Source organism: Bacillus rossius, chromosome 1, assembly GCF_032445375.1.
Source record: "Bacillus rossius redtenbacheri isolate Brsri chromosome 1, Brsri_v3, whole genome shotgun sequence".
In the NCBI taxonomy this organism is placed as follows: domain Eukaryota; kingdom Metazoa; phylum Arthropoda; class Insecta; order Phasmatodea; family Bacillidae; genus Bacillus; species Bacillus rossius.
In genome coordinates, this window is record NC_086330.1 from 199,760,632 (window position 1) to 199,779,153 (window position 18,522).

An 18,522-nucleotide genomic window follows, 5' to 3' on the forward strand; every position below is an offset into this window, starting at 1 on the left:
CTGGTGTTTGTGTCGCCACCAGGTGGCAGAAGTGCGAGTCTAGCATGACCGGTGGAGGGGGGGATAGCGTCGGTTGGCGGAATGGCGGTTGTGTTGTGAAATCGCGGCCGGGATTTTTGTTTTCGCGTGGAGTGTTCTCGACGTGATGACGTTGTGAAGTGGATTTAATAAAGGGGGCCACCCTGGGGGCGCCCAGGGTGGTTCTTCTCGGTGAGGTGCTGGAGGTCTGTCGGAGCCCCGGCCTGGCGGGTAGCTGCGTGCTGCCGTTCGGTGTTGTAAGTAATGGCGAACTCGTAATTTTCCTTCACCTCTTGTAACATCTGTGGGCGTATTTTAAAATTGGGTTAGGATGACTTAACGTTTTGATTCTTTCCAGGAGTGCAGGCAGTGTGTGGTATCCAGTAATGTAAAATTTCTTTCGTTAATTTTAGCTTAAGGATGGGTCGAGGTGTGTGTTAAGAATCATGTTATTTTTAAAAAAGTAATACTCGTTCTAAAAAGAGCATAAATTGTTGTTTCTTTATTTCAAAGGAGTATTTAATATTTTTTTTTGTTTGTTACCAGAGATATTTTGACATGATTGACTTTATTTAATTATTTAATTAGTTATTTATTTACTTTTGTGTTGGTCACAGTTTACCAGAAATAAAACCTGAAACGATGTGGGATAAATAATACTTTATTTTCTTTCAGTCAACACCCTACACCCCCTGTCCTAAGGAGGTTAGACCATCCCGGTACCAGCTCTACTGCTACCCCCCCCCCCCCCCTAATGTTTATTTTGAGTGACATTTGTGTTGATCTTGACGGAGACCGAGGGCGATTGCGACAATATTATAATGTTTATAAGTAATAATTGTTTATAATACTAGTTCAGTTTAATATATTAGATTCACAGAACTAATTTTATTTTAAGACATGTGAGCTTTGTTTGAAGGAATACATTTTATTTTAATTTTCATATATATCCATGATTTTGCTGTAGCACATGATGCATATTTATTTAATAGAATGTGCTACTAAAAGCTGTTATCGCAACAGATATTCGGCAATCCATGGCAATTGCAGACAGCATCGTACCAAATAGCACGACACAATAACCAAACAAACACCTTTTTTATTAATAATACAATTTTATAGAATAAAGTTTCCCTGGAGATGAATTACTTAGGTGAGTAGAAATTAACGGAAGTTAATTTTAAACCCTGTTATAAACAAACATTCATTAATTTTCATAATTGAGTACTTCTTGCACTAAAGCGTTTATGTGAACAGCTGTAGGCTATACACGCACTGAAACCTCGGATTACACTGTTCTTGTTTTAGAGAATATCACTGTTATAAACCCGAACAGCAAGAAATTTTATGTTTGTGGTTAATGTGTTTTCCTTACTTAGTTAAATAAATTTTGCACTTGAAGAATAAAAAAAAAAGAATATATATATATATATATATATATATATATAGAGAGAGAGAGAGAGAGAGAGAGAGAGCAGGCCGGCTGGCCTCATTATTTTACTTTACGATACCACATGGGATTTATCGTATTGTAAAATAACCCCGAAGTATCTTACAATATAAAAGCCGATAGTTTTAGTAATTACATTTATTTTGTTAGGATTAATAAATCTAATGCGAAATGAATCATAATAGCCTTGTTACTACGGTCATACTGCATGCCATAATTTAAATATTTTACGAGACTGAGATATGTGTGTTAAGGTCTATATTATGTTTGTAGTGTAGTCAACTTATTTATGTATCCCCTGATTTTTTTCTGAAACAGTTTGAGCTTACTGTATATTTCAATTCTATACGCACATACCAACAGCCAATGGTTGCTGTTGTAAACAGTCACCCGTTTACAGGTTGATTTCACTATTTAATGTTTATTGAAAATTAATTATTATATTTATAATGCATTTGTATTATAAGTTGTACCAGCAATCACACTAATAGGGATAGCTAAGGCAAGCCAGTAGGTTTAGTCTTTGGAAATTGCAGCAGTGTAATTAACTTATTGTCTTCATTTATTATTCTTTGGGATGCCTATTCCTTTTTCTGCAAGCTTTACATGAGTTAAACACAGGTTTAATTACAGTACCTTTGATTTTTACTACGACTGCTTAGTATTATTCCTGCTAGTTGCGAGCTCGCTGGTTGCTACAACAATCCTGGGAAGTTGAAGTTGAAGTTGAAAAGAAAAGGAATAGAAGGAATTCCACGAGGCCATGGTCGATAGAAGACGTTTCCCTTGCGATGTGTCGCCAAAATACTGGGTGCCCGCAATGGAAACAAGAAGTTCGGGTCAAAGTTGCGCAAGTTGTTATTTTGTAGAGAAGAATGACCTTTTCTTGGTCACTTACTTACACCGACCGGAATTCGAACTGCACCAGACAAACTCAGTGCAATAACGAACTTTCCCACACCGAGCAATATAAAACAGCTAAGAGCATTCCTCGGAGTTGTAGGTTGTTACCGAAATTACTCTGATCAAGTGGCTAGAGTGGCATTACCCGTTTTCGAAATGCTAGAGAATAACAAACAGTGGTGTTGGACGGATACAGAACATGCAGCTTTTACGTCTCTGAAACAATTGTTTTTCACAGAGCGCGTTATCCGTCATCCGATACAAGGTAAAACATTTCTGTTGTACACAGATGCATCAGCTTATGCGTTGGGTGTTAAGCTAGCACAATGCGATGTAGACGACATCGAGAAAACGGTAGCGATGGCTAGCAGAACTATGAATGCGGCAGAGAGAAATTATACCGTGACAGGAGAAGGAAGCGTTAGCTATTGTCTGGGCGCTACAGAAGTTTAGAGATTTACTCCTTGGCGAGCGTATCAAACTAATGACAGATCACCAGGCACTAACGTGTTTGAAGACGGGAAAGACATTCGGTAGTAGACTCACACGCTGGTGTTTGCTCATACAAGAGTATGATATCGATATTCACCATGTGAAAGGCCAAGATAACCTTGTCGCAGATTATCTGAGTCGTGCTCCCGACATGTTGAATGCATCGCCAGGTCACGATAAGAACAACAAGCAATTTCTCATTGCTACAGCAGTAACAGGTGCCATTGAGAAGAACACCAATCTACAGGAAATGTTTAACAGCCTTGCATCAGATCAGAAGCATGATGATTTTTGTATCGTCGTTAGAAAGAAATTAATCGAACTACCACCACTTCACAAAATTCATTTACTATACAGTACTTCTGACGAAGACATCTTGTACCGAAATAATAAGCCTAAGTCACCTATGGAAGACCAGTGGAAGCCAGTCATACCCCGTAGTATGTAGAATAACATGATTCAAGAACTTCACGAGTCACTAGGACACATAGGGTCAAGCAAATTGTACGAAGCTTTGAGAAGACAAGTCTATTTTATTAACATGGAGAAAGCTATTAGAAAAATCGTATCTAGCTGCGACTTATGTCAAAAGTCGAAACACTCGAATGCGAGTATGGAAGGAATTTTCCAAGCTATCTTACCGGAGAAGCCTCTGCATCTAGTGTCAATCGATCTATTCGGACCGTTGCCCACCTCGAAAGCGGGGGTAAAACATGTAATTGTCATTATGGAAATCTTCTCTAAATACACGAAGCTCTATGCTATCGTGCACCCTAAAGCTGAAATTGTCTTAGCAAAAATGAAACTATTCATTTCAACTGTTGGGAAACCAGATCGCATTTTGTCTGACCAAGGATCTCAGTTCACAAGTAATACTTGGCAGCAAGGTATACACAAACTAGGTATTATACCTACCACCACGTCTATACGTCACCCACAAAGCAACCCTGTGGAACGACAGATGAGGAACCTAGGGAACATGCTCAGAGCCTACTGTCACAATGCTCAGCAAAGTTGGCTAAATTATATTCCGTTTGTTGAATGTACGCAACCACACAATACACAGTTCGACGGGATTAACCCCACATGAAATCCTAACTGCTCAACGTTAGGAGGCCATACCCGCATTCATGATACCGACTATACGACGAAACACACACGACGAAAAACCGAGAGAATTGAGTGCCGAGTCAAGAGCACAGATAGAAGAATTAGTTAGAATTAGGCTACATTTAGCCGCGGAAAAACGTCTCAAACACCAGAGAAAGAAGAGAATTACAAAATTAAATAAAGGAGACCTCGTATTACTAAGGACCAACCCTATCAGTAAGTTATGGGAGAACGTAACAAATAAGTTATTCCTATTATACGAAGGACCATATGTTGTGTGCGAGCAAATCAACGAGAACTGGTATAAACTCCGGAAGAAAGACAGCGAGAGAATCGTGGGACGTTTCAATTTGACGCAGCTGCGGTTGTATAAGCATCTCCAAAACTAAGGACGTCAGTACGCATATGATGTTTTGAGTTGATTTGAATATTCCGAGCATCCAGTAGACAGTACTTACAGCAGTAACATTGTTTGGCATAATTTTAACGAGACGTACTCTACCTTGAAGAGTAGATTATATGATGTTGCAACAATAAAACGATTCCGCATCCTATGGCTAACTATTTTATTGTTCACGGGAGGTGATACCTGTGAATTATGTAAGTGCGCAGAGCACGTATCGACGATTTGATTCCAGTAAGCTGGAGCGCCAGTGTAAACATTGTGATTGTTTTTGTCGATATATTTTTTTTGTCACACCCATGCTGTGGTGTGTGATTTGCTTCATCATAGAATTGAGGTATGAATGTTCTTAGTCGATGCGCAAGCTTGAGCGATACCACATGTTTTAAAATTAATTTGGAAAATTTTTTGAAGGATTTAAATTTTCGCCATTTTCTGCTATTAGTCTACGTCATGGAAGCGCCGGAGCTACGAAGAGAAATCATCCGAGCTACTTGGAAGAATAGGTCCTGAGATGTTTTACGTCGAAAGAAGTAACTGTTGTTTGACTCAGCGCGGCGCGTCATTGTTACAATCCTTGAGATTAAGGCTGATACAGTATTACACTATCTGCAGTTGACTCATAACAGCACATATGCTTTAACACTTGTCCTTCAACGTCGCCATTCGTATATACTTACTTCGATTTTCTTTTCTTTGCACATAAAGTTCTAACATCTTTATATATATATTTCTTGTGTGCGTGTGTATGTCACTGAACTGCTCCTAGACGGCTGGACCGATTTTGATGAAATTTTGTGTGTGAGTTCACGGGGATTCGAGGATGGTTTTGATTCAAAATTGGATATTTTATCTCGATTCTGAGTTAAGAAAAACTAAAAAAAAAAAAACACGCTTTAAAAGCAAAAATTGCAACGTATTATTAGAAGCCATTAAGTTTTGCTATTGTAAGGAACTAAGTAGAGAGTAAGAAAAAAAATAAAGATCCTGACAGTTTATAGTGTCGCCATATTTGTTTCAATTTTCAATACCCTTTTTGTATATTACAATTTAAATTGCAGAAAAAAATCATTTTTCATAGCCACACAAATAGTGAGAATGGTTTAGATTCACAATTGGATATTTTATCTCGATTCTGAGTTAAGAAAAACTAAAAAAACACGCTTTAAAAGCAAAAATTGCAACGCATTATTAGAAGCCATTAAGTTTTGCTATTGTAAGGAACTAAGTAGAGAGTAAAAAAAAAATAAAGATCCTGACAGTTTATAGTGTCGCCATATTTGTTTAAATTTTCAATACCCTTTTTGTATATTACATTTTAAATTGCAGAAAAAAATCATGTTTCATAGCCACATAAATAGTGAGTGTGTGTCATTTCTCTATGTCCACGAGGTCTCGCCGCGTCAATTTTCTCCTTGGAGCGAACCCGTCCGCTTAGTTAAATAAACGGGTTTTTTGTTGAATGACTTCATGATTTATTTAATGAAAATATGCTCTCATAAAAAAATTAGTTAGATAGACATTCAATAGGTGTCTTTCTCTCACTCTCTCTCTCTCTCTGAAATGTATGTAGCTTGCTCGCGGGTCAGTAATGCAGACAATCTTTACATTCTAGCTCAAGACGGAAAAAACAGTAAATGTGGTTTACAAAGACATTTTATGAAGTGTCTTCCCGTCATTACATTTGAAAGTAGAAACATATTTACTCAAAATTTAGGTAGTAACATATTTTTATTGCAAAGACTGAAATAGAGGTGAGAAAAATTATCATTTTTGAACATAAGAAAACTACTACAACTGTATCAACTGTTATGTTATAATGTTTAAATTTCTAAATGGTGCAAGATAATACAAAATTCCATGCGGAAAAAGTCGTGGGCAGCAGATACGTATAGTTATAGGTGTGGGGCTATGCATGCTGATTTTTCATATACTGTATGGATGCGAACATGTAAGAATAATCTATCTATCTTACTATAATAAAACAGTACTTTTACTGTCTGTCTGTTTGTACGCGATTTTGATGAAATTTTGTGTGTGAGTTCACGGGGATTCGAGGATGGTTTAGATTCACAATTGGATATTTTATCTCGATTCTGAGTTAAGAAAAACTAAAAAAAAAACACGCTTTAAAAGCAAAAAAACTAAGCATTGTTGATAATTAGCCTCCATGGCAACGGGCTTTTGCATTGTTGTTGCCTTCTGCGTAACCATGGGAAAGGTTTTTGGTAACGGCAGTGGCGTGCCCAAGAGAAGGGCATAATGAGAAGATACAAAATGTCCAGCGTAGAAATACTTACCGCCATATCCATATCTCACAAAAAGTACATTTGGGCAGGACAATGTCTGTCGGGTCCGCTAGAAAGATATATAGAGAGATAGAGATATAAATAGAAAGATAGAGAGAGTTATAGAGATATACATAGAGAGATAGAGAATTAGAGAGATGAAGAGAGATGCTTAGTATACGTTTAAAAAATTACAAAAAAAATTGATTGAGGCATTGCAACGCATGCCGGGCATTATCTAGTATATGTATAATTCTAAGTCTATCTATATCCGCACCAACCCCTTGACATACACATTTATCAGAAGTTGTCTGAAATATATTACCTTACTTTGTTAACACACATTACTAGCCCACAGAATGTTGTTTGCCAATTTTTCATTACAGTTTCACACTTGAATCAATGTTACGTTGTACCCACCTGTGATTAGGTATATTAGGGATACAGATTAGTAAGTAACCTAAGCCAGTACATCGAATAAGAGAAACTGAATGACACTTTAAATGGTGAAGTGATTCTTCGAGTAACTGTACGGCGATGAGTGACATTAGACACCCGAACGACGAAGATTCGAAAGTGAAACGAACCTACATCGTAGATTCATATATTGCTATCTGAACTCGAACACGAGAAGATATTTTTCTTTGAAGCCCAAGTGACTTCGTCCAACACTAATATGTTTCTTCATACATGTTCAAGTTAATTCATATATCTACTCACTATTGTAAATCAAGATTTCAATTAGTCCAAAAAGACATTGAACATTTCGAATAAGAGAATCGACTGATCATTGTAATTGAGTGTATGAAATGTTTGTTAATTTTATTCTTTCTTCTATTGTACATAATATGTCATACCTTAACGTCATGCATAATTTTCATGCATAGGTCAGTATTTTATGTACGTATGTGATTTGTGTTATGTTTTGTTGGAGTGATATTATTAACTTATTGTATTTCTATCACATGCACTATGAGTATCACATGGACTTGGAAAGACTTTGTTACACGACAACACTGTGATTGCATGAGAGGGATACAATTTTATCAGTTCTCTTTGTTATTAAGTTAAAAGCTCATTATGATAATTAAGGATTAATTAGTCATAACAACCTTTTGGGGCGGCTCTGTAAACAGTCACCCGTTTACAGGTTGATTTCACCATTTCATGTTTATTGTAAATTAATTATATTTATAATGCATTTGTATTATAAGTTGTACCAGCAATCACACTAATAGGGATAGCTAAGGCAAGCCAGTAGGTTTAGTCTTTGGAAATTCCAGCAGTTTAATAACTTATTGTCTTCATTTATTATTCTTTGGGACGCCTATTCCTTTTTCTGCAAGCTTTACATGAGTTAAACACAGGTTTAATTACAGTACCTTTGATTTTTACTACCACTGCTTAGTATTCTTCCTGCTAGTTGCGAGCTCGCTGGTTGCTACAACAATCCTGGGAAGATGAAGTTGAAAAGAAAAGGAATAGAAGGAATTCCACGAGGCCATGTTCGATAGAAGACGTTTCCGTTGCGATGTGTCGCCAAAAAACTGGTGCCCACAATGGAAACAAGAAGTTCGGGTCAGCTACGATAGTTAGATACTATAGTGTTAGCAGAGTATTCAGATAGGAGAATTCTGAGTTCATCTACCTCAGAATACAGGGTATACGCCTTACCACGACATACGAGGCGTTTCGTGAGTGCTTCCAGCATCGCGACTTCTACATATGATTCCTGTCATCTCGTGGTGAGAACTTTCCTTGTACCACGTTTTCAGGACCATTTTGTGTCGCCGATCCAGTCACTGAATCGTAGCCTACGGCAGTCGTAGTTGATTAGAACTCTCTTACAGCGTCCCTTTCTACAAGTTCCTGCGACCATCCACCGATCTACCCAGAAGTCTTGAGTGGCCGAAGAACATGATCTACCACAAATAGAGCTAGTACCGGTAGTTTTAACCATTGAGAATTCAATAATGACGGTGTAGTATCAAAACTGGGCCAGAGTTCATTTATATCTGGCAATCTGTATTTGGTAGGTTATTTCTAAGCTGGTACAACGTTAGGGTAATCTGAACATAATCTTTCTATGTAAACTAATTCAGATCATGAGTTTTCATTTCAAGTGTTGTACCTACCTATGTGTTAAAAATTTAATATGAATAATATATAGTAATATTTTGATATTGTTTTAATTATTAAATGTTATTAGTTTTGGTACCAACCATACATGAATACAGCCAACCACCATACTTTGCCAGTCAGTTAATATACTTTACCCTTAACATACACTACACCGTAATATCATCTGTAATTACTCAAATATAAGTAACTGTGACGTGTTAGCTGTGTCAAACGCATTTGTAATAGCAAGTCACAGGCAGGCACACACACGATCACACTGTCGCTCAAGAAAATTTAATTATAATATAGTATAACTATAATGATCCATTGCAAAAAAACATGGTGTTAACTCTTTCAAAGAGTCGACATAATCTGTGAAGTTTGCTGAATGGTGCGATCTCACAAATATTAACATTAAAAGTTCTATCTTTAGCACAGTATTCCAGAACTTGAACATAGGAGTGGAGGTTTTTTTTTTTTCACTTATCCATGCGCTAAATGTTTTTCTCTCACATTTTTTTTCACTGCTTAAATTATTTTGTTTCTTGTATGCATGATTCATCAGTTGATATAATGCAGCAGCACTTTCCTGATGTGCTAATCTTGTTTTAGCAATGTTTGACACCTTTATGAACGATTGTGCAGTTCATGTTTCGCTACTCCAGCACTAGTCAACATTTGAGTCCACCCACTCCCATCTACTTTCCAAAAACTTTTAGAATATCTTGTTCGATATCTAGTGAACCAAACATAATGAAAAATACTTCGTCTCCGTATTTTTTGGGCCATGTCCACTAATTAGTCTTAGCAAGAGCAAATAATGGCTGATCCATAGCAATTACAACACCCTGACCTGGCTGTAGAAAATTTCTAATCTGTTGAATAATGCCCATGTCATGAATAATAATTGCTACTGTTTTTGAGTTGTCATGAAATAGTGGGAGCAATCCTACAGAAGATTTACAGATTTGTTGGTTTCCAGTTGATGCGTGAAATGCTGACCAGGATATGTTACTTCCTGGAACTTCAGATACAGAGTTTTTAAGCCACTTGAATTCTTCCAAGTGTTGATATTATAGTGTGAAATAGTGTGAAATAATTGTACCTGTGAGAATTTGGAACTGAACTGAGAATGTGAGAGAACTGTATCGTTGCAGGTTCTTACGCAGATGACTGAATGCTTACACAACTCTGCTATAATGGCAAGATATATTCACAAACCAACAAATTTTACACAATTCCATTATACTACGAATTGTAGGCCAGCCAATTCAGTTTTTTTAATAATATTTCAATTAAAATGTTCCATCTTTGCAAATTTGAACATAGCACAGTTTTGATCGCGTCACCAGGTTTACAGGTATTATAGCAATTAACAGAATTAAAAATCTGTGACGTAATTATAGAAGTAATATAAACATCTCAGCTTTTTAAATCAAAATAAAGTCGACTATAATTTTGCTCCGGGGCTAGGTTAAACCAATTAATTCTTCTCATCACTATCAGAGCTTTTGTGACTTGGTAGGATCATCAATATCATAGCAAAACAAATACAACCTCCACTCATTAAATTGAAAATATTCTCAATTATGAATCCGATACAAACCGAAATTAAATTCTCTTAAATAAATCACCGTAGATTCTCTTCAGGCAAGCTTCTACAATAATTAAAAGTTGTTAACCACATATATTCTCTTAAAATAAATTTATAGATTACCATTTCAAAACTACTTTCTTTTACTACACAATGTAGCTTCACATCTCTGAAAACTGTTCTGGGACGATATGCATTCCTAGTAGGTACTCAAGTTACTTAAATTTCACAATAAAATGCTTCAGTCGCCACGCTACGCGGCCTACTTATTTCGCTCCATATTACAACCAAGATGGCGTACTACGCTATCATTGTAAAGGTGTGAAAACAGGGATTGCATGGAACAAATTATTTAATAAAAAAATACTGTAAAAGTACATCATCGTTACTTTAAATTGCTTAGTACCTGGAACCCAGGCATACTTAAATCACATAGAGTAAACAAATTACAGAAGTAAAAAAAAAAATCCGGTTAAATTAAAAATAAAAAATTATGTGAAATTAGGTTATAAATCATTAAAAACTACATATCATAAAATCATACGTTTCATTGCCGAATGAGGTAAACCAAATACAATACAGATCAGTACCGGAAATTCGGCAAGAGTAGCGGAAACTACTTTGACCAGCGATCCTAGCGGGATGTGGATGAAGTTAGGTGTTTCGCCGTATTCGTTTACACTGAAAAGTCGAGAGTTGAATTCAGAAAATGGGTACTAAAATAACTGTGAATTTACTTTTAACACAAAAGAAAGATAATTAATTACCATTATTCTAGCCTTATTTGGACTTTAAATGATCAAAAGTACCTGAAAAACGCGATTAAAAATCTCTAAAGTGCTATAACAAAGCATAATTTCGAATTATATTGCATCCAGCAACCAAGAGGTAGTGAGTGCTAGTAGCGGTGGTTCCACTCACTTTACTAACGTAAAAAACATAATGCCCGGTATTGATCTGCATAGCATTTGGTTAAACGTAGGCGTATTTTCTAGCGATTATCAAAATTTTACAAATATTTTAATATAAATATACATACAGATATCCGGCGTGACTAAAGACGATATATTAGTTTATACTACTTTTCTTAGAGTAAAGTAGGCTAATAAGGGTTATTCCGTTTCTGAAACAGATATCAGGTTTTGTCAGTGGCTTAGGTGAAGTCAAGTTGCTAACGCAATAAAAATTTATTGATTATAGCAAACATACATAACATAAGTAAGCTTAAACGTACACGTTTGTGTTATATATAAACTCGTCTTCAGATTATGTTCATAAAAATTACTAAACCAAAATGTTATAGGCTTGCAGTATCTTGAGAAGGGGAAGTTCAACGTAAAGGCGTCACAGCGATACAAAGGCAACAACATTACCACAAACAACTCCTTGTGGATATAAAATGATAATAATTCCATGAAATGTTAAGTTTCCGAACAACATGTTTTATTTAACAAGTTTCCATTTCGTTCACTAACCCTATCGCTTTCTTTTCTTTGATTTCAAAGTATTTATTTCATATTACTCGGCTATAGAAATGATATGCATATAAATACGTCATACAGGAAATTCAATTTAAACTTTTGCTCTGGAAATATTAAACCACGAAATATACTTCTAGGACTCCAAAAATATTAACAGTTTTAGTATGATTAAACTGTCGTAGTATCTACCCTAAGTTATAAATAATAGCGCAGGAGTGTATAATATTCCTTCAAAAACAGTAATAATTTATACGTAAAGGCCTTCCCTAGTAAAGCGTATACGCGTGCCTCCGTAAATAAATGTTTTGGTAATACGATTTTTTTTCCACGAAAGGTGAAAATTGTCATGTTTTACATTTTCCGTATAATATATTTACATAGAAAAAAAAATTGTGAAAATGGCGAAAAAGCGCATATTCAGAACCTGGTTACTCAGTTTACTTAATTCGCATTCAAAATGTACAACATGAAATTAGTAGATTTATCATTTGTCTTTTATCATGTAATTATACTCCACTGTTAAAGATCCTGTTTGCGAGTAATTAGTATAGCCGTGGTGCGTTCCGCAGCATTGAATGCATTGCGTAGATGGGAAAACTGCGCTCAAATATTTAAGAAGAGAGCCACCTTAAAAGACGATATATAGTAATGGTGAGCGACACACTATTTGTCTCGAAAATGAACTACCCTTCCTCCTTGAAAGATGCAGGCGATACTGAACCACCTCCACTCATGTGGCAGAATGTCGAACCTCTCACAATGTTTCGGCAGTAGTTCCAGAATCCACGAATAGAGTTAAAAGTGGCTGGAATGTATTTACACACACTATATGGTGCAAGAATATACTAAAATACTTTTAGGCAAAATTACTTTAGGCAAAACGATTTTAGGCAAAACGACTGCTCGGCAAGTTAACTGTATGTTAAAGAAAGCGAAGTGCTAAAACTTTAGGTAAAAAAATTGGTTGTCTGTAAAGTCGGTTTACGGACGATAGTTTAACGTGACGTCATAACAAAACATTGATGAAATGATTGATCCAGAAGAAAAGGAAATATATTCGGCCTGAGACTGAGCCGTAATAGGTTTTTGCAACCAAACCATTTAGGCATTAAAAATATTATATTCTTTGAGGCAGAATTTTTTTTTTAATTTATCAATCTTTTGCATGATAAAATCTACCTCTGCATACTTTTATGAATAAAATTGAATCATTTTTATTGAATTATCACTATTTTGTATGGATACAAAGGAGTGAAATGAAATGTGCAATTGAATTAATAAATTTACTTTTATTTGCATTCATTAATTCAAATATATTTATTACTTTTGAAATGTTGCGTGCGCCATATTTAGTTTTACAAGTACAAAAAAAATTTGTAGCTGCCGGGTTTCGAACCGACAACCTTTAGTTTAAGAGTTAGGTACGCTAACCACACGCAAGTAATGTAGTTTCAAATGTTATATATATATATATTTATAAAAACTTTGTTCACGGTAGGGGTAACATATTAACACGATTTTAAAACAAATACGAATCCCAAATACACCAAACTTATTTATAATGTGTTACAATATTTTTTTAAAACATTGTGCAAAAGATCCCGGGTGTAATTTGAATTATTATGTGTAACTGTAAAACACCATTGTTGGTTCAAAACGTATTTGAATTTTCAACATTACTTTTAAATAACCGTACCGAATTACCGATTGTGCTGAAAATCGGTGGACGATCGTTAAATTACATAATATTAATAATTCAAACAACGAAAATATGATTGAAAAGTCAAATCGATGGTTGTTCCAATCGAGTGGAAGAGAGATGCCACGCATGCGTACAATGAGCATGAAGAGAGATGCCACGCATGCGTGCAATGAGCATGAAGAGAGATGCCACGCATGCGTGCAATGAGCAAACAGAACACATCCGTAGTGGGACACTTTTTCGTGCGTGCAGCCGGCGTTCATCGATTTATTAGACGTTGTCACGTCAAAAACTTTAGGCGAAATGACATTAGGCGAAATGACATTAGGCAAAACGACTTTAGGCAGTACGATTTTAGGCAAAACGACTTTAGGCAAAATGACTATAGGCAAAATGACTATAGGCAAAATGACTATAGACAAAATGACTATAGGCAAAATGACTATAGGCAAAATGACTATAGGCAAAATGACTATAGGCAAAATGACTATAGGCAAAATGACTATAGGCAAAATGACTATAGGCAAAATGACTATAGGCAAAATGACTATAGGCAAAATGACTATAGTCAAAATGACTATAGGCAAAATGACTTTAGGCAAAATGACTTTAGGCAAAATGACTTTAGGCAAAATGACTTTAGGCAAAACGATTTAAGGCAATACGACTTTAGGCAAACTAACTTGAAGCAGTGCGGGCACTGCTTAGCGTTCCTTCCCCTCCTTTCCCCTCCCCCTCCTCCTTTCCCCTTCCTCGCCAACTTCCCCTTCCCCGCCGCGCCACCAGCGCACTCGGCCGTGTATTGTTCCCGGCCTATATAACCTCGGCACCCAAGCTATTTGCCGCAGTCTATCGGTCGTCCGACTCGAAGGCTGTCACTTGGGGCTGGCGTCGCGTTGGTATGTACTCGGCTGTGAAACTTAACTTCTGTAATTTTCAGTAATTAGTATGTTCCCTTATTCTTGCTTGCGCGTTGTGGCCGCGCTTTAACTTTTGGATTTTTGCCATGTTTAGTAATGTTTGTAAGTCATCTTGGACCCTTCAGGTCATTGCTTAATTTAATTCTTTGCTTTAGTTTCGTTTGCTCACGCCGAGTACTACCAGTAGCTTATGTAACAGTGTTTTTCTGCGGTTGTATATGGGCACACCATGATGGCTTTGGACACTTATTGTCAAGCCGCGTCGTAACGGTAATAGTAATTGTATGTAATTGTAAGTGTAATTTCTTTCTTTCTTTCTTGTTGCTGCCTAGCGGCCCATATGATTATGCTACGTTAAACGCATCGTCAGCTGGCCACATTTATCGCAACATTGTTTTAACTTATATTCCCGCGGGAAACGACATATTATATGCATTGTATGCTATATTTGTTATTTGTTACTAATAAATTGCCTTGCTTGTTATTTCGCATTTTTGACTTCATTTCTTGCAGCATGAGCGCACCACTGTCGTGGGTCGTACTGGAACGACCCCTTGTTGTTTTTGTTGATTTTCAGTTGTATCCCAGTAGGTGCGGCTACAACTTTAGGCAAAACGACTTTAGGCAAAACGAATTTTAGGCAAAACGAAGGTGGGGAAACACGATTGGGCAAAACGATTTTAGGCAAAACGACGCGCCCCCACAAGGGTGACCAATTTTATTGTGATAATTTTTTTACCTTTTTTTTCTTTAGGCACCTGCTCAATCCTTTCATACTGAACGAGATTTAGTGAAAATTTGCAGCGAGTTCGGGAGTGATAAGTGATAAAGTATACTGACTTGTGGGACTGCCGAACTCAAAGTATCACATGTTTGCTGTATCTCTTTTTATTTTGATCACGATCCTTCTCGGTATAAATGAGTACTATTTAACATTTATAATTAATTGTCGTTTAGGATTAGAAAATGTATGTATTTTTAGTGTTGTTCGTTTGAATTTCGATCAGTGGTGATTTGATGGGCGATATATAAGGTGACTGTCCTGCGCGGTGCTGTGATTCAGATGAAATCTGCAGTAGAATCGTGAATGCGAGGCTACGGACTCCTTGTCGAGTAAGTTATGGCGTACCCTCAGTTCCTGGAAATTTGGCAGGTAGTCCTCCTGGGTGAGAGAGAATGTGTGTGTGTGTGTGTGTGTGTGTGGGGGGGGGGGGGGGGGGAAGGGAAGGCATTACGGACAGTACAGTCGCGCCTAGAATATTGTAGCCGCGCATATTACAGACTTGCTGGCAGGTACTATAGCCTTAAGTGGATCTATTTAAGACTGAAGACCAGGAAAGAATTTTAACTACTTCTCTTGCAGGCTATGCAATGAAATAGATAATGCTTTATCTCCCTGAAGTTGTATCTATCATTGATCATCTTTATTAATTCCAACAACTTGAAAACTTCTTCAGAGGTTGACTATGTACATCACAAGCTCAGTAAATGCAAGATCTACGAAATCTGGTTCACTTTCATACTCTTTTCGATTTCCTTTCACAGGCTCTAACTTGGGTGTAAGAATTTGTTAGACGATTCTTGTTATATGGATTCCTCAGCCACCAAGTCTCCTGCGGCCATTTTGACTAATAATCCTGTTGTTCAAGACTGGCTGCTCCATCTCGAATAAGCTTTTCAATCTTAAGAGTTTCGACAGCATTCAGGGTTTCCTTATAAGTTGCAGGTTTTCGCAGAAAAGAAATGTAATGATTGTAGAGCCTGTAGCCCATGAATGGCTTGGGCTACTTGACTTATCGACCAATAATTTGTTTTCCACTTCAGAGCTAATTTTCCTGATCTGGTAAAAAAAAATTTTATACTTCGAAAGACATTTATTGAGAAATTTTACTTGTTTGGATTGCAGAGTTTCCAAAAAATGATTCACTGTCCATTATCCTCACAATGTCTTCGGGTATCTTCTCAAGCACATTTAGCGTCAAAGAATTTTCAGCAAGACTTACATAGCCGGCTCCTACTGTCCTAGACAATGCAGGGCAAACAAGCAGATTACCCATGTCTATTTGACAGTAGTACAAGAACTTGTTCCAGTCTGTTTGTTCCTCCGAACTTGCCATTGTGAGTTCTCATGGAGTAAATTAACTGCAAGTAAAACCAATTAATAAATATATTACATTGGTACCTAGCTTTTAGGCGCCGATCCCACAGAGATAGATCTCCGTTCCATTCCGTTCTCAGTTCTTTACTTGTACTTGCACACAGCGACCGTTCTGAGTTATTTTCGCCACCAGGCACATGTCACACCCCTATTTTATTTAAATAATATACTCGATAGTATCTATTATAATATATATAGTTTCCTTAGGCCTCTATCTCTCACTAATTCAATCAGGATTTCATTATCTTCCGCCATGTTGACTGTCCGCATTCTACAACAGAATAGAACTTTAAAAGAATGAATGTTCTCTTTGACCATCAGTTCTCTGTATATTATGTTTCAAGGTATTCCATTGTTTAAATAGAACGGAACGAAGAACAGTCTCTGGGATCGGCGCCTTACACTCGAAAAGAAGTAACTTACTTACTTGCCTATTTAGTTAACACTACCGCACTTGTAAATACAATTCAATATTTGGAAATCACATCTCGTATATGCTACAAGCGGGAGTAAAACATGCAGCAGAGGCGACGGCGTGAGGCACGTGAGTCAAGTGCAGACGCAGCAAGGCGAACAGTAGCGGTGGCGTGGTGCGCGGCGGGCGGGGGCAGCAACTGTTTCGCACATCGCACACCACTCCACCCGCCTCATGCCGTAGCTCCGCGAAAAATTGCTATAAGGTAACCCGGGGGAAGATGCCACATTTAAGGGGTTTTAAACTCACAAATTTCGAATTACACATGAAAAAAAAAATTAGCATCGGGATACCATTTTCGTTGTACATTTGTGTATGTCAGAAATGGACGAAAAACCTCGTAAAAAAAATGGAAATAAAAATTAACCAAACACTTAATTTTTTTTACTCACATATTCTCAGCGGGAATCGCCACACTTCACTTCAAAGGCGTTAAAGAGTGTTGAATCTTCGTATACCACTAGTTTTATGCATAAATATAAATTAAATTTCTTATGTCTTAAGAAATGGTAATAAAATATTATAAGATACGTACTTACCTTTCAATATCTTCAAATATTTAACCATAAAACGATGAAAAAGGGTCCTACACGCCGTGACTCCTCGAGGCTTCTTGTACACGTTCAGCGCTGTCTCGCTACGCGGCTGGAGATGCTATCTGTGTTTTTGTTTGGAAATGCGTCCGCCTCAGGCATTTTCCCCCGACAGGCATCTTCCCCCCGGATACCTTACTCTTTGCATGCGTACCCATTTTCTTACAGTTATGATTTTTTTTGGATTATTAAATAAATAGGATGCATTTTTGCAAAACGTTTGGAACAAATTTTGAAACACTTAAGTCCTATCAACATACATCCAAAGACTGTCCTGTAGATAATTTAATGCAGAACATATTGGTATTTTACAGTTTTATCGTAGCTTTAACCATTTTCATTAATTATAAAAAAAAACATAATTGGAGTGTTCAAAAGAACCGTGACGGTGGTGGGGGGGGGGGGGGGGGTGTCAGTTATTGACGTGTTTCTACTTCTACATTAAAACACACATATTAAAGCTACATGCATGCCAAATCTCATGCTTTCTGCTGGATGGGACCATAATTTTATCTTCTTTGAACTATAAAGCCCTACTAGTTATTAATTTTATTGGTGTGCCCAGTCTATAGGCAACAGCATGCACATGTTTTCTGTGACTGTACACGATGTGATCACTAACACCACCCTGCGAGTTGAAAGATTACTTAAATTTTAAACATATATTTTTCACTTCTACCGGACATTTTATGTTAAGTACATTGTCTAATGTTGATTTTCTCCTAATTTCCTGCCAACTCCAATTTCCGTCATTCAAATGGTCTCCGGTTTCAACTGATCCGACTTGAGACATATGGATACCATACCCATTTTT

General features: G+C 36.9%; 1 protein-coding gene across 3 annotated transcripts in view; it reads right to left on the reverse strand.

Annotated features, from left to right (window-relative positions):
• The window catches only part of LOC134527233 (glutamine synthetase 2 cytoplasmic), a 617,039-nt gene that overhangs the window by 227,961 nt on the left and 370,556 nt on the right, over nt 1-18,522 (reverse strand). Inside the window, exon 7 of one of the 3 annotated variants that reach the window (XM_063359726.1) lies at nt 14,377-16,624. The exons of the other annotated variants lie outside the window; for them this stretch is intronic. Coding sequence (XP_063215796.1) covers nt 16,542-16,624 — 83 coding nt within the window. The 3' untranslated portion in view covers nt 14,377-16,541. Of the gene's footprint in view, nt 1-14,376; nt 16,625-18,522 lie in introns of those variants that run through there. 3 annotated transcript variants of the gene reach the window in all.